General features: G+C 36.1%; 1 protein-coding gene across 1 annotated transcript in view; it reads left to right on the forward strand.

Annotated features, from left to right (window-relative positions):
* Positions 1–14,470, forward strand: part of CHIC2 (cysteine rich hydrophobic domain 2) — a 31,547-nt gene extending 17,077 nt beyond the window's left edge. The window contains exons 4-6 of the mRNA XM_086746502.1: positions 4,305–4,361; positions 4,528–4,587; positions 7,259–14,470. Of these exons, the coding sequence (XP_086602628.1) occupies positions 4,305–4,361; positions 4,528–4,587; positions 7,259–7,309 (168 nt within the window). The 3' untranslated portion in view covers positions 7,310–14,470. The remainder of the gene's footprint in view (positions 1–4,304; positions 4,362–4,527; positions 4,588–7,258) is intronic.
* Positions 14,471–16,354: the final 1,884 nt, after the last annotated feature.

Genomic DNA, 16,354 nt, shown 5'->3' on the forward strand with positions numbered 1-16,354 from the left:
TTCATCTTTGTCATCTTTGCCCTTCACAAATAGAGAATTCCTCAGTAAGATGTGAATCTTACCAATTTACGGTTTCTAAAGGGTTTATTTGTGATAGTGTTCAAGGTGGGGACTTTCTCAGCACGGATAAAGATACCTATACAGTTACGCGTGTTCTGAGTACAGCTTTGGCATTTTCGGGGCACCAATATGGGCCTCAAAATTGGCTTGGAGGATGTTCTGACATGCTGCAAGTGAGCATGCAGTTATGTGACTCAGTTACCTTCTAACTTTATATTTCATTGTTTGTGCTGATAACTAAATTATTTGAGTGTAAATGTTGTGGTCAAGTATATCTTTGCTTGGAAAATGAACAGAAATTCATGAGCGGAGACAGTGTAATTTAAACCTCTGATAGGATCATTCCCCTTTCTTCCATGGGGTATAATACAAATTCTGTCCATGTGAGAATCAACAAAAATCTGCTGAAATTGGTCTCCTTGTATTTTGAAATTTGAGTATAAATTGTATTTTTGTTCAGGGTGGTAATCAAAATTATTGATACTTGATTGCGATACAGTTTTATATGAAGTAATTTGAAAATCTCCATGTACTATTTATTAGACTACTGTTGCATTACAGTTAGATATGTTTTGGAGTTTTCAGATGAGACGTCAAAGATCAAATGCATTTAGGGGGAGATTCTCCTGTTGTTCCCAGACAACTACAAGTAAAATTGATAGAGGATCATGTTGTTACTGTCCATGTTGTTTCTCTGCTTAAATACAGACAAAGGGAGGTACTCAAATTAGCACCATTTTGGGAGTCATGTAAGATCCTTTTGTTTAGTATGGTACCAGTCATTCACTGATTTACAGCAGGAGTTGAGGGGGCTTTGGCCCATTCACTAGTGCGGGTTAGCCCGGGTTTGCGCAGCCTGCGTGTTGTGGGTCACGCACTGCAAGAGGGGGCCCTGTGGCTGCACAGCCTCCCAGACCAGATCGTAACTGCATCTGGAACTGTAAGTTAATGTCACTAGATGCTGGAAAGATGTAACAAAGATCTTACAGTTGGTAGTACAGGTAATACACTGTTTGTATTCGATACTGCCTTGTTTCTATGCGAAAAGTTAATACTTAGTCTTTGTAATTTTTTTTTTCTTCCATGTTTAAGGACAAAATTTTATTTTACTTAATTGGGAGCAATAAGCATTAGTGAAAGCTTATTCTGAGTTGTGCTTTTTTGGTAGTCTGATTTTTTTCGAAAGACTCTCAAACATTCATATCTTTAAAGAATCGGTTATTTTACAGGAATGTTTCATTAAACATTGCATCTAGATAGTTCATTGAAGAGATATATTTAACAAAATTCTGTGGATAACATTAAAGATTATCTGCTTTTTCACAAAGTATGTTACAAAGCATACTTTCTTATTATTGGTGTGCTAAAAAGTGTACTTGGATTACAGTTTTAGCTTTACTCGAATATTGCATCGGGTTTTTTAAGAAAAAAATTTAAAAGCTGGATAGTATTAAATCTTCCTAATAAGCGAGTCTCTCTTCCACTTAATTTGTGCTTTTGTTGTGGCTAACAAATAATTTGCTGTATGGGTTTTTCTGTACACCATTGATAGAATATATAAGCTTGTCATCCTAGTGTGCTGGAAATGCTACACTCAAATCAAGTGTTCCTTTCTGGTTTTGTATATCCTCACCTGCTCCTCACTGTAAATCATTGAGATGTCAAGAGCAGGGATTAATTAAGCTGCACGTGCAAGTGCTTTTTTTTTTCACCTGTCAAGTAGGAAGAAAACTTATTATAGTGAATTGTGTGATGCTGTTTAATTCATTTCTTTTTATTCCAGGCTCTGAGGTTTGCAGAAATATTTTCCAGTCTAATTTTCATTAACACTTCTGTATTGATAATACGATGTGGTATGGGGGCTGTGACTATCCCAAATTGTACTACAGGAAGGATTGTATTTAAGGCTCTGGGAACATAACTAATCGTGGTCTGGAGGCTGCGTGTGTTTTTATCTCACGCTAGTCAAATGACTTGAAACTGGCTTCTTACTTAAAGAAACCAATTAATAGCACGTAACTACCTATCAATTTCTTATTTATGTGTATGTATTGTAATATAGATGCAATTTTATTGAAATTTGAAAAGCTTGGATGTTTTTCACACTCTCTGGGTCAAACAATGAAATTAAATAGTATAGTGATCTTAATCTGTTATTAAAAGGTCCTGGAAAGGAAGATTACAAGGTAGATTCAGATTTTGAATCAGTTTTGCCATTGGTTTAGCAGCGGGTGGGCAGGCAGATGCCTGCTCAGAGTAGAACCTATTGCCATTTTTCACCATTGATAGAGTAGCCTTTCAGAGTCAATGAGCTCTGTCAATGTGAGCTTGTCAAGGCTACAACTTCATAGACCTGAGAGGCGGTTTGAGAGGTCAGCCCTTTTCAGGTTTGCTGTGATGCAAATGAACTTTAATGCTTAAACAACTATTGGAATTTTTATGTCTGCTCCTTGTTCTTTTTTCTTCACAAAGTCATTGACGAGACATTCAGTGCTTTTTAAATTGGAAGTTGCATTGTGCTAAAGACCTAGTACAGATTTACGGAGGGCTGAAAGCAGTTAGATCATGTTCTTTTCATGGTGCGATTAGAATCAAATCGATTTCCCTACAGCCTTCAGCATTCAGATGGCAATTTTAACAAAGCTTGGGGGCTAGACAAGGGACAAAACGACTGAACTGAATGTTAATTACACTCTGCAGCCTTATTTTCTTTTGATTTGGAGCTGACTGGCAACTAAATTAACAAAAGTGTGACCATAACTGCTGCCCTATTTTCATTTAAAAGGAGAGCAGACTCTAAAAGGCTATCTTTACAAAGAAACAAGTGAGGTCTACTGATTATTGTTAAAGGGCACTGTCTTTAAAAAACATAATAATAACAATAACACCCAAAATACTCAATTCCCAATTGATGTGATAAATTAGTCACTGGCACATCCACCTTATGATAATTCCTTGACTTGCACTTTTAAAAATAAAAAAGTAATAAAAATTCAGCGTAATGGTTATAGATAGCAATGATCTGATTTTTAATTATGTGACCACAGTACATGCTTAGATGTGTTTCCCCACAGCTGCTTCGGTATTAAGCTAGAGAGGAACTGATGTTTGAAAACCAAGATGCTAATATTTGTTGGGAAATGAATAATTTGTTGTGTAATTTTTATTTTGCTCAGGCACTCTTGTTTCTCGTGAGAGCATGTAGCTTGATTTGTTAAGGTTCATTGACAGTACTTGTATTTTGTAGTAATAACAGCAAGATGCTTTCTCATCCCTTCCCCTCACCCCTCTCTGCCTTGTAAGGAAGCTGCAGCTGCACTAAGTTGTATTTGATCCTTGTCATTGCTCCGTCCTTTTGCACCTGCAGCTCTCTTGGTCTCATCTTAACACCTGGCACCATGAATTATCCTCTTTTTATTCATAGTCGGTAGCAAATCCCATTTAGAGCTAAGCAGTATATATTCTGGCAGTCAAATGACCATAAATGTCAGAATGTATTTCTCAAATGTAAATATAACTGAATAATTATATTCAAAATGCTGTGAAACTTTACAGCACAGAATGCCCTTAAAGATTATGCATGCTAGTATTAAAAAGCTGTGAAGAACTTCTTTCAGAATTCTCTGTCTGAAGTTTGTCAAGTGTGGACAACATAGGTAGTAAAACTTTGCTTTAGAATCCTACGTATTGGGTTTGTTCTTTATACAAATCACAGATTTAGTCATATTCATCTGTGCAGTTTACTGTAACTTTCTGCATTTGGTTTTCAGTCTCTAAAATCTGGATAAAGAAGTAACAAAAATTTCTCTTTTGTTTAGAGTATTGTATGTTTGTACTTGACCTACAGCATTGCAAAATAGTTTGCAACATTTGTCAGTTTAGATGCCAGCCTTCTTAGAAGCAGTGCATTTAGAGCACTGATACTGGAGGAGCAGTGTTCCTGCTTTTATACTTAGATCACATCAAAATTTCTGTAGTTTTAGAGTTATAGCTGCTGTAAAAACCAGAAAGCATATATATGAACAGCTTTTGTTCCAAAATGGTTGAAGACAGTTACTTGGGTGTCGTAAAATGTTTTGTCTGTTCTGGTTACTATTTAATACCAGGGAAGTTTTGATAGAACTACAGACCACCCTGTACTCAGTCACTGTCCTGTACCTCTCTCCTTTTCACACAAAAGCAGCTGCAAAACAAAGTTTTCTAAAACCAGTCAAGAGTAAAATTCTTTCTCATTTGTCTTCCAGACACGAAGATCGATTGAGAAGTTATTAGAATGGGAAAACAATAGGTTATACCACAAGGTGAGTGCCGCAGGGAGCAGCTTCGGACTGTTGGAGTTTGAATTGCACAGTATGGAAACAGATGCTTTTGTTGAACGAAAAATATGAAAGATGGACAAATGGGCTAGTCTGTGTGCTGCAATAAAATACAGCTCATTTTTCTTCTTTTTCTTTCCTCCTTGTCTAGCTGTGCTTGCATTGGAGACTAAGCAAAAGGAAATGTGAAACGAATAACATGATGGAATATGTAAGTTAAAGGGCTGTTTTGTGAGTTTCTCTATTAAATGATCATTTATTTTGCTTCTGATCTTATTCTTTTCATGATTATTAATCAGTAAAGGTGTCAGGAGCTTAATCGCCTGAGTGCAAGGATTTTCTACGGTTCACAGATGCATGGTTTCATGTGCAGGACTGATTTATAAAGTTATGAATGACTTGAAAACAAGGCTTCACTGTGTTCTGAAAAATAATAAATTAATTGCCAAGATAAAATAGCTTGAACATGTGCTGATGGAGTGTGAAATTTTAGATGCTGTATAAAGAATAACCACAACTTTGGTTACGCAGCAAGTCAGATATGGCTGTTTTATATAATGCTAATCAAGTCTAAAAGTATGGAAGAAGACCTTTCAACTAAGCTGTTGGAGCTTAAGAAACCTTTAGCCATTTTAGATTTTAACTGCCCCTTCCCTCGACTGTCTTGAAAATATCTTTATCTCCAACTGGTGTCACTGAAATATTTTGAAGTCAGTCACTGGAGTTCTAACTTATTTCAGTCTTTGACTGAGACTCCGTAAGCCCTTCTTGGAATTATACAGTGGGAAGTTACATGTGGCTTAAAATGAGTGATGTCCAATGTGGGATTTCAGTTTGTTCAGCTTGCAACCTTCTTGCTTGTTTTTGGTGCTGTTTTTGTTTCCATGTTCAAATTGTCTTGGAGGTACATAGAATAGGATGAAATTAAGCTGCTAAAATGTAAGAAACATTAGAAATTGCATAATATCTTTTAATGCTCTAGGAAGTAGGACATAGGAAGGGTTAACTTTTAAAAAATAAAGATTAGCCTTTGAGAAATGTCTACTGTGTTAGTTTGAACTATCTGTGATCTTTCGTTACAGGGTACTTTGTCTATTCTTTGAAACAACAAAGCTATCACATATAAAAAATGTAAAAGTTATTAAATAGTTTGAAATTATATTAAAAGAATCTTTTTCTTTTAGTCTTCCCCTTTTTCCTGTTTCTACATTGGATCTTATTTCTAGCCTGAAAGGTCGGATCTTTAAAATGCTTTTTTTTACGGAATACCTCTGTTCAGTTCACTGAATAAGTAGACTTTTTGTAACATCTATTCTACAAAATTTTTTTATGTAGATGTATGAGATGTGACTGAAAATTGAATAACGCAAATTTCAGAAAGTAGATTTGAGCTTTACCTAAATGAAAGGGTTTTTCTTTTTATTTCACTGAAAATTTTGTGTGTCTACAGAAAAACATCACATCCTCTGTTTTGGAGATTCAATTGGAAAAAAACACATACAATGCTAGTTTGTAAATACTGTGACCCAGCAACATTTACAGATGAACATTTATTCTGTTAAATACAATTTAAAATCAGTTTACTTGTTTACACTATTAATATGTAAGCATGACCATATAGGTGTACAGGGTAAAGATAAAAGATTTTAAGTCACTCTTGTGCCCAGAACTTGCTTCTTTGCCCACTTGGGGTTCTAAATCCACTGTTGTAGATGCTAAACTAACTAAACAATTGAATTAAATAAAGACAAGATAGGCTTGCACCTTTGGTGTAAACACAGTGTTCCATCTTTACTTCTTGTTCCCTTTTTGATATTTTGAATATCAGAAGCCCTGGTATCTCTGAAGCATCCAGTGGTTGACTCATGTTAGCAGTCAATGGATTTTGAGGAGTTTGCATCACTTCTGAAAATAAGTCACTTCTGAATATCTCTAAAAATAAACTTACACACGTATGTTCAGTATGCTGTCAGAGATAGAAGTGTTTACTCTCTAAAGAGCTAAGTTCTGTTCTTCTTTACAATCAGAAATATTTAGAAATTCTTTTTTAACTTCTTAGAAATGCAAGCTCCCCTTTCAGGTAAATAAAATCCTTAGTTAGGTTACCAGATGCATTTATTAGTTTATGAATACAATCATGTTGCTGCATTATGGCTGTTTCTCTGAAGAAATAAAATGCACAAGTGAACTTTTTCTCTAAGCTTTCTATTTAAAGTAGGATAAATACCTGAATTGTATTCTGGACGGTACCTTACCATGTGTACATAGCTCAGAAATATATAGCTTAAATTTGAATCTGGACCATAAGAATAATAATGCAAATGCATTGGTCAAGTTTCTTGTTAACTATGTGCAGATTTGTTAGATGTGGGAACTTTGGAAAGGTTGGTACACCTTTCTATACATGTTTTGAATGATAAACATGATATAGAATCCTATATTAAGTAGAAAAAATTTTGAAGTAAAGGGAATTGCGTGTGTATTTGAAAAATAACTTTGCATATATTGTCCCTTCTGCTTTTTGTTAAATGAATGTATTTATCGCTTCCATAATTTCTTCTTAATAAAGTAAATGAATTATGTTTAAAGAATAATTATGTAGTAGCTTATTTCAGTTTATTTAGATGTGTTAAGTATTGGTAGGCAAACTCTTACTATTTAATTTGATTCTTTAAAGAGTTTTGGTTTTCTACCCCAAAACAATTAAATCAAACATGGCTTTTCTAATGGTCTCCTACTTAAGAAAAGTATTGTGATCTTTGATCGACATCGCAACTTGATGTACTTACAAAAAAAAAAAACAAGGCATGTGAATTATCGTGATAGATAATATGATTGTTGTCGCCTACCATTTAATATATATTTGTTTTCTTTTTATACAGGTCATCCTTATAGAATTTTTACCAAAGACACCGATTTTTCGACCAGATTAGCGTTTGATTTATTTATAGAGACTTTCTCAAGTATGTTGTCTTTCCAATGGTGCCTTGCTTGGTGCTCTTCTGGTGGTGACATAGCATTGGTTCTACAGAATCTTGTGGTGTTTTCATTCTTTTTTTTTTTTCCCTTTTGTTTTGTTTGTTTGTTTGTTTGTTTTTTAAATAAGAGCATGTTCTAAGTGCATTTGGTCAAACTCTGCAAAGTCATTTCACACAGATGTTAACTACTATTTAAGTTATTGTTACTTTTACTACTTCTGTTTATTAATGTATCTTGATTTTCAGAGAGTCTTTTATATGTGTGCGCGTGTCTGTGTACATATATATTACTATAAATACACAGCTGAAAATGTTATACAAGTGAGCAGGTATTTTTTTATCCCCAAATGACACAACTGATTGACTGTACATTGTGTAAGTCCTTTTAATCATTAATTTACATGCTGAAGTACCTTCTAAGATCTTCCTAAACTTTTGTTAGTGACTAGTCAATTGTAAATATGTTTATTTCCTTTTGAGATATTGGCTAGTCTCTTCCAACAAAAGAAGGAGATAAAGTTCTTTTTGAAACTGTGCTTTTTGAAACACAGATGTCGTTGTGTTAGTAGAAATATCTGTGCTCTTCATGAAGAAGTCCTGTCAGCTGGTTCTGAAGAAGTTCTAATTTAAAGGTTTAAAAAAAAAAAGCAGCAAAATATAATTCTTTTACTCAGACTAGAAGAATCACTGAGAGAATTGCATGCATCTGGTTAGTAGAACTCAAGATCACAAAAATATATTAGTATTACATTTTATAATGTAGCTGTTTTAATTCAGGCTAATGCAAGGTATCAGCTTTATTCCTACTGTTTACAGGATCCTCTACACAGGTGTGCAGACGGACTTGTTTTACTAAAACTTACTGTCCAAGAGGACCTTTCAGGGTGGTGGTTTTTTTTTTTGTTTGTTTGCTTTAAAACCACATAGCAGGAAAAAGTTACTGAAGAAATCTTGAAAAGTACAGCTCCAGATGCAAATGCAGGTGCCGTATATTAAAATTAATCAAAGCAGGGTACACTGGGAAACAGTGTAAGTTGTTTAAATGTCTTAGATAATTATTTATTGCACCCTTGCTTCTGCTCATTTTGGTTTACAAAGCTTATTTTCTGTACAAGTATATGACTTTTTAAACTGGATATATGATGTATGCTTGGGTCAGGCCAGTTGTATTTCTGCTTGTATCTTAGTTGTACATATCTTCACACATTGCAGGTTTTTTTAATTGCAACTCAATCATATTTTTAAGTTTGCTTTAGGTGTCTAAAATTACTGTACATGAACATTGATGTAAGTTAAGAATATGTTCCTTGTACAGTTGTGGTAGCAAGCAATAATGTGAATATATGAAAAAACAGATATACTCTGCTTAATATTTCTATGAATGAAAAGTTGATACCACTACAAGAATAATCGTCTCTTTTTAATCTTTTAAATACAAGTTTTATTTCAAGGTAATATATTACAGATACCTTGATGCTGTGAACTATTTTTCTATGTCTTCAAAATATTTATTCTCTGTAAAATATTCTCTAGTGAGTATTATATTCCTAAATTGTTGGTAGTGGGAGTGGTCTAGAAAGTTTTAAGTTTTCTTAAATCTAAGCCTTCTGAATCTGTTCCCAAAACTCATCCTTTGCTCAGCTTTCATCTGTGGTTTCCTGCTGTTTAATTTAAAAATAGGTCAGCTATGCTTTTCATACAAGCCTACAAGTGTGTTTCTTTGACTTGATGGAATATGATTTTTAATTAACAAATACCAGTTTTGTGCTGCTTCGGTCTTCTGGGTCGCACAACATTTTCTCACCGAAGTAACTGGTTATAATTTTTTTTTAAAATCAATTTCAACCTCTGCTTTAATACAAACTGGGATCTGCAGCACTCCTCCTCTCAACCAGGAGTATTCGTTAAAATCTCGCATTGGTTTCAGCCTGCAAAGGAGGCCAGGGGCCTAACATTGATGGCAGCTGAGGTTGTGGGAGTTCGAGGTGCAGGGGAGAGGTTGGAATTGAACAGAAATGGTAGCTGGTGATAAATACTGATGATCAGAAATACATGTTGATTTCTTCAAGTGTCAGTTTTCAATAAAATGAATATTGAATCATATAAGGCCTAGATTTTATTATCAGAATTCTCAATTGACTGTATAGATAGGTTTGTGTCATGGATGCAGTTTTTAACTGGTAGTTCATTAGTGTGAAGGGGTAGATTGGATATGGCTTGTGATGTGTTCATAGCAGCACTGCATTCAGCATGTGCTGTTTGCCTTAGTTTACTACCCAACCTTTCCATACTACGTTCTGTGACATGACTACCTTGCCAGCAGCACCCAAACCTACCTACTGTAAAGCTAACTTGAGCATGATGTGTGCTGAAAACAGAGCAGTGAATAGAGCGTGGCTTACAGGTTTACAAAGACTATGTCATTAGTAAGGCTTCCACGTGAGCGGTAGTGCTATCTGAGATCTTGTCTACTTTTAGGTGTATATGCAGTCATCTCCTTGCTTAGCAGGCATTTCTGAATTTTAGCTATGACTTTGTCTCTAAGAATTACAGTATAGGGGTCCAAAGTAGAGCTCTGAGCAAATAGAAAGTTAAATTCCTTAGTAAGGAGGCCAGACTAATTGCCTCTTAAAGCATTTCTGATACTTTATTAAAACAGTGTCTGACTTAAAATACAACCAGGAAACTTGAGAAACTGTGTGTATAGAGAGAGAGAGATATATAAATATCTATATAGGGAGAGTTTTGCTCAAAAGTTACTCTTCTGATGAGGTAGTACACTCACCTAGTAAGAATGTTATGAAACATTTTCATAAAATCCCTTTTGATTCATTAATTGCAGTGATAGAAATTGAACATGGCAGGACCTTTAATCAACCATTTAATGCCTGCAGCAGTCATCAGGATTTTCCTTTGATGTTGTTTCTAAAATACTAAATCTATTTATTTTGTGTGCTAGTGAGAAGACATATATTGCCTTTTTTGTCCAGTTGGCTAAGGATGAAGTTGTAACAGTTTGAGCAGGCCGGAAGCTATTGTAGGACATAGCCCCCTCTTTGCTAAAATAAATATTACATTGTACTGACTTGTTCAACGTCTTGCAACTCAGGAATTCTTACAAATAATCTTACGTATTTCCAGTTTTCTTGAATAGTAAGAGTTAGGTACCTGCTTGATATTCATCATTTAACAAAGGATGCTAGTTACGTCTGTTTCCCCTTTAGCCTGAAAAACTAATGGTAAAGGCATCAATGACTCCGTGTGAAAGCTAATTACTGCTCTTAGATATAGTGGCCTTTAGCTGGCCAATAAAGATCTATTTCTTACTGCAATATAATCAAGATAAATTATTTTTAATCTTTTAGTGACAGGTAGAAGTAAGTCCTGAGGGAGAAAGGCTTTCTGTCTGACCCTGCATGAGGAATTCTGTAGAGTTCATCTGTTTTTAAATAGCTATGATTTGAAGTTTATACTGGGATTGGCAAACTTCACCAGAAATTAAAATGTTTATGGAGATAGGTTACACAAAGTCAGTACATTTTTTGTAATAGCTCAGTAAGAGTCATTTTAATAAACTATGTATGCAAATCCAAAGTCTCCCACGATAGTATAAACAGAGTAGAGAAGATTGTAGAAACTTTTTACAGTACTTAAATGTAAATTGTAATCTCTAAGTCAATTTGTTAAGTAATACTTCTATAAATCTCAAGACCATGGTGTTTAAATGTAATACTCTCTCTGAGATATACGCTTACTTAAAAGTCAGTTTTCTTTCTTTTTCTAAAAGTCATTATTTAGCCCTGAAGATTGTGAGGAAAAGCTTTAAAATGCAATTTGTAACTGCTCAGACACCAGAAGGCAAAGAAAAAGAACTTGTCTTTATTCCCTTCCCTCCACCCCCCCACCCAAAAGTCTTAATTTTAAATTGGCCCTCATGTTTTGGGAGCCTTAGCTTATGGTTTTTGAGCAGCTGGCAATAATGCAAATTCTCCACCAAAAAAAAAAAAACCCATTTGAATTCTGAACAATTTAAAGAGATCACTTTAATTGAGGAGGCAAAAGACTTGTTAAGCAAAGAAAATCCCCGGTTCTTTTAAGTTCTCCCAGCACTGCTGTTGAGTAATTAAACAAAGGATCATGATGACCCTACATTAGGTCAAAATCCAGATGATTTTATGTAAAGGAAATGCTCAATTAGAGAGGTCTCAGAGCCCCAAATGTCTTGGATTCGTAGTAGCAACTTATTGAGGGTAAGTGGTGCTGGCTAGTTTTGTATCTGTGACTAAAATCATTCATCTTGCTGTTCAGCAACCTTGCTTATGAAAAGAAAGAATTTTAGAAATAAGATCTGTATTCATCATCGCTAATTTGCTGTAATTTCTATGCTGCTTCTCTGTAATGCCACATTGCATTTCCATCACAAACAGCTAAGTGTAGGATCGTTATAATGCCTTTAATAGCCATATTGTAGGTAGAAATATTAACTTCTCAGGGACAAATAGGAAATATAAAAATGGAGTTAATGAGTTAATGCCTATCTGCATGAAGGCTTACTTTGCAAATGGCACCCAAGAAAATTTCTGATTGTAATATGCATGACCATTATGAATGTTATCAGTATACAGCTATGAGAGTTCCCTTTACACTGTTATTGGGCTGCTGAATGTCAAAGTGTGCTGGATAAGGATAAATGATTTTTTCTGATTTGGATTGACTGATTATTTCTAATGGTGCTACCTTCTTAATTCCTGTGTTTATGCTTTGTAACGTTCTCTCTGTATAGGCTGGGTGAATCAGGGGATACTGGTGTAATGAGAAAACAGTATCATTCTTCTTAAAGAAGTGGAAAAATTTCAAGGGGAGAAGTACTCTAGAATCAAAAAAAATTACTGCTGAAAACATCATTAATTTATTCTTCATTAGTTACAGTTACATTTGGGTTGTTTTCTTGGTAACAGTATTTTGCAGTTCATTAATTTTTGAACTTCATCTTTTTCCACACTGATGTTTCAGTCAGCATGGGCTGAATTAGAAAGTATTTTTGAAAATTAAAAAAAAAAGAATCCTTGTATGAGACTTTATATGTTAACTCTTGTGCTGGTGTGTGTATCCGCACTACATGACACCTGGGTAATACGTCTTTTATAAACTACATTTTATTGTTTTCATGGAAGATACCCTTTTAAAAAATTCTTCTGCTTCATTTAATTTATAAATATTTCATTAAGACTTATTTTCTTGAAAAAAGATTCATAAATACTTGACTCCTCAGGATACGACAGACCATTAGGAAAGATTTAGTGAGGTAAAAAATGAAACATAGGAATTAGGAGAAGCAACACCCAAAAGATTGAATTTGGGGATTAGGTTTGGAAATCTCTTGAGTGTGACAGAAAATAGTTTTAAACTGAATGAAATAGTATTGAATAGTCGGATTTAAGTAAAAGCTAGCAATCTGTTTCAGTAATTATGTACACTGTCTTAATTTATATTACATTTTTTATTTTAACAAGTATGTTATTAATTTATTTCGGTTATGCCCTAATTGGTAGACAATTCTGCTCTTAGGCAGATTTTGAGGTAAGCTTCCTTCTGAACTCAGCATCTCTTAGTTTAAAGTATCCAGACCAAAACAGAATCACTGATGAGAGCTGCACAGCGAGTACAGAACAGGCTTTTCCTAAGCTGGAGCCTGTAATGCATGGCTAATTGTTTCCAAAGAAAATTCTTGACTTGTCCAGGCAGCTCCTGTCATGTGACAGTATATCTAAGGCCCAGGAGTAGGACCCAGTTAGGATAATTTAAATTCAGGTAAATAAGAGAGACTTCTGTAGTTAGTTGTAGCTTTTATGGAGAAGGGAACCATTGACAAATGCTCACTTTTGGAGGGCAGATAGTAGATTTTATAATGTTTAGTGAAACGTGCTTTCCCTCCCTCCTCCCCCCTTCATTTGTAACTTCATCATCGAAACTTACTTTGCCTTGTCTTGAAAACTAGACTTGGTAGTTAGCTGAAGATTTTCTTCTCTTACAATGTTTTAGGTTTGTGAATCCTTTTTTAAAAATCACATTTGGAAATTTTTTTAAAAGTCAGATATCCTGATGCAGTATAACTGATACTTTCTGTGTCTCTGTTTAAACTGATTTCATTATACAAATATAAATATCTCACTCTTCCACTCTAAATGTTTCTCTCTGATCCTTCTGTGCTTGCAGCAGGCTTTCTGACTTTACCTACTTGTTAATGCTGTCGATGAGCAGTTTGGTTCAGTGAGATTACAAGGAATGCAGAGCAGTTCCTGATTTGAAAAGTGTGACTTGGATTCTTGTTTCTGTAAAAGACTAAGTATGGCAATGAGAATACAAAACTTAATTCCAACCATAAATTTTAAAGAGAACAGTAAACTACAAAACAGTGCCTAAATGTTGTGTGCTAAATTAGTCCTGTGTAATTCATGTTGGTTTAAAAGAATTTGGGGAGAATTGCATCGGATTGTATGTGCTTAGGAAAAACCTGTTAAACGTACAAAGCAGGAATGGTAAATAACTCGCCGGATAGATGTTCTCTTTTAAGAAGGCAAACTTAAAAAACAGTATTTTGGACTATGTTAAAAATCGATTTCAGGCAGAAAATGCGTAAGCAATAATTTAACCTAGAACTGGGTATTAAGGAAGCTGCTATTTATAGAGAGACTTGAGGGTAGTTTTGCCTGTTGGGCATCTCCTCTCATACAGAGTTTAGGAAGATAGGGTTGCTGTGATTTCCATTATTGTAACATTCCTCTTCAGATATTTTAAGTCTGGGTGAGAGACTGAAAGCTTAGAGGCCAGTACTGTGTTCACAGAGCGCACGGCTTTGGGAGGAGAAGATAGGAAGAAAAGGACTTTTTTTTAAGGCTGCACAATTGTATATATGCATATTTAAGAGTATTTAACCATGTCTGTTAAATTACTGAAGTTAATCTATTGTTGAATTATAGAATATTATTTAATACATCAGCATTGTTTTTTTTCCTGACCTGACCCAGAATTGGAATGGACTCCAATATAAATTTTTTAAAGCATTTCTTAAGTTGTATGTATTATAAACTAATAAAATAATTGTTAACCTGTCTACTAAGCCTTACCGTTTTTCATCTATCCAGTGTTTGGTGGGGAGAGGGGACGCAGTATGGAGAGGAAGAAAAAGAAATAAAAACCCCAGGAACTTCTGCCTCATGATACAATGCTCTCTTCTAATTTCCAGTTGATAGTTTTAGTCTGAATTAGGAGGAAAAGAAAAAAAGAAAATGGTTTTGGGAAATTTAGGTGACTCTCACACTAGTGTTATCAAATTTAGAGGCATTGCCTGTCTTAAGTGTTTCAGATTGGCTTTTCATTAAGTCCATATTTGGAGTTCTTTTAAGCTTTTCAAGCCCTAATGGAGGTCGGATTTACTATATTTGTTACTGATATGGTTGAATAGTAATGTTGAAGCTGTTTATATGCTTTTTTTTTTTTATACACTAGTACTCTCAAACAAGAGATACTTTCCATCTAGTTAAGACAGACACCGTTTATTCAGAAAGGAATCGTTCCCATCTGTGTAGTTTGTGTATTTTTAAGACAGTCAGATAAGAAATGCTGGCTAACCTGAACCTTATGAACAAAAAAAACAAATCCTGTGCTCTCCGCTGCTCTGAGGACCGTCTTGGTTCTTGTCGGCCAGCTTTTTTCTCTTTACGCCAAACACTTTTACGGCTCTTATACTCCAGGATGGAATCTGTGACAGTCTCCTTGTAATGTATGTATAATATAATATAATGTATGTGCGTCGTGTGTGCGTGTTGGATGTGCACACGCATGAAAAGCCTGTGCGGGGAGGGCTGCTCCCGCCGGGCGCTGTGAAGCATTCCGGGTGTTGTAATTCGGGCTTGCAAAGCGGTATGATACAATGTTGCTGAGCAGAAAAGCGCACGATAGATTTAATGTAGCCAATTGTGTACTTTTGAAAAAAAGAGTAACTGTTCAGTGTGAGTTAATTTTGGATTTTTTCAGCATCTCTCTTTTAGGCTTTGTGCCGCATTCTTCTAGACAAATGCGTATTCCATGTGGGCCACTGTTCTGCTAAATGCTCTCAGTTCTCCTTTTGCAATCAAGATTATGTTGCTAAGGAGATTTTGCTTTTATTGGTGCCATTGATTTGTGTTAATACGTTTTGAATACCTCTCGGTATTCTTCCGTAGACAAGGCCAAAAGAAAAACTTCCCTGAGTTTCCCGATTTACATTACAAATGGAGCGGTGGTGTAATGAAGCCGATATAAAGTGGGCAGTTGAAAGGGAACCAAAGAAGGGCACTCAAGTGAGAAATGAAGAAATGTGCCGAGAGCGATCTGCGGGCCGCCTTCGGCCCAGCTGCGGGCGTGGGCTCGGGCTGGCGCGGGGGCAGTGGGGAGATCCCGCGCCTCCGTCCGCGCAGACCACCCACTCACTGTGGCCTGGCTCCCCGGATTACCCCACCGCTTCCGACTGGCCGCCACAAAGCGCGCCTTGCCACCGCGGGGTACCCCGGGGCCCCCTCGCACCGAGACTCACTTTTCTCAAGGCGCAGCAGGCCCCGGGAAGAGGAGGGAAAGCTCTGCGGAAACATGGCCTCAGCCTCTACAGCGATGACCTGGGCACCTCTGCCACCTCTGGGACTCCCCGCCTCCCTTCTCCGTGCTCTCCGGACCAGGACCCCTTCCTTCGCAGTACCCTGGCTCCCGAGGGCTCTTGGCTGTGGCACGGAGAGGCAGTGTGACCTGCTTTGTCGATGCACTGCCATGGCCAGGATGTGCTGAGAGCCCACTCTCGGCTGCTCCAGCTTTGTGGTGCCCTTGAGGAGGAGGTGTTGGGGCTGCCTGTTTTAGAAAAAGACAAAACAACACTTTAAAATAAATTTTAAAAACACCCAAAGCCTTTTAATCTTGTGTTCATAGATGGCTCCACTGAACACAAGCCCCAGGAGGACATCAGGCCTC

This window comes from Chlamydotis macqueenii, chromosome 4, assembly GCF_036417535.1.
Source record: "Chlamydotis macqueenii isolate bChlMac1 chromosome 4, bChlMac1.mat, whole genome shotgun sequence".
Taxonomy (NCBI): domain Eukaryota; kingdom Metazoa; phylum Chordata; class Aves; order Otidiformes; family Otididae; genus Chlamydotis; species Chlamydotis macqueenii.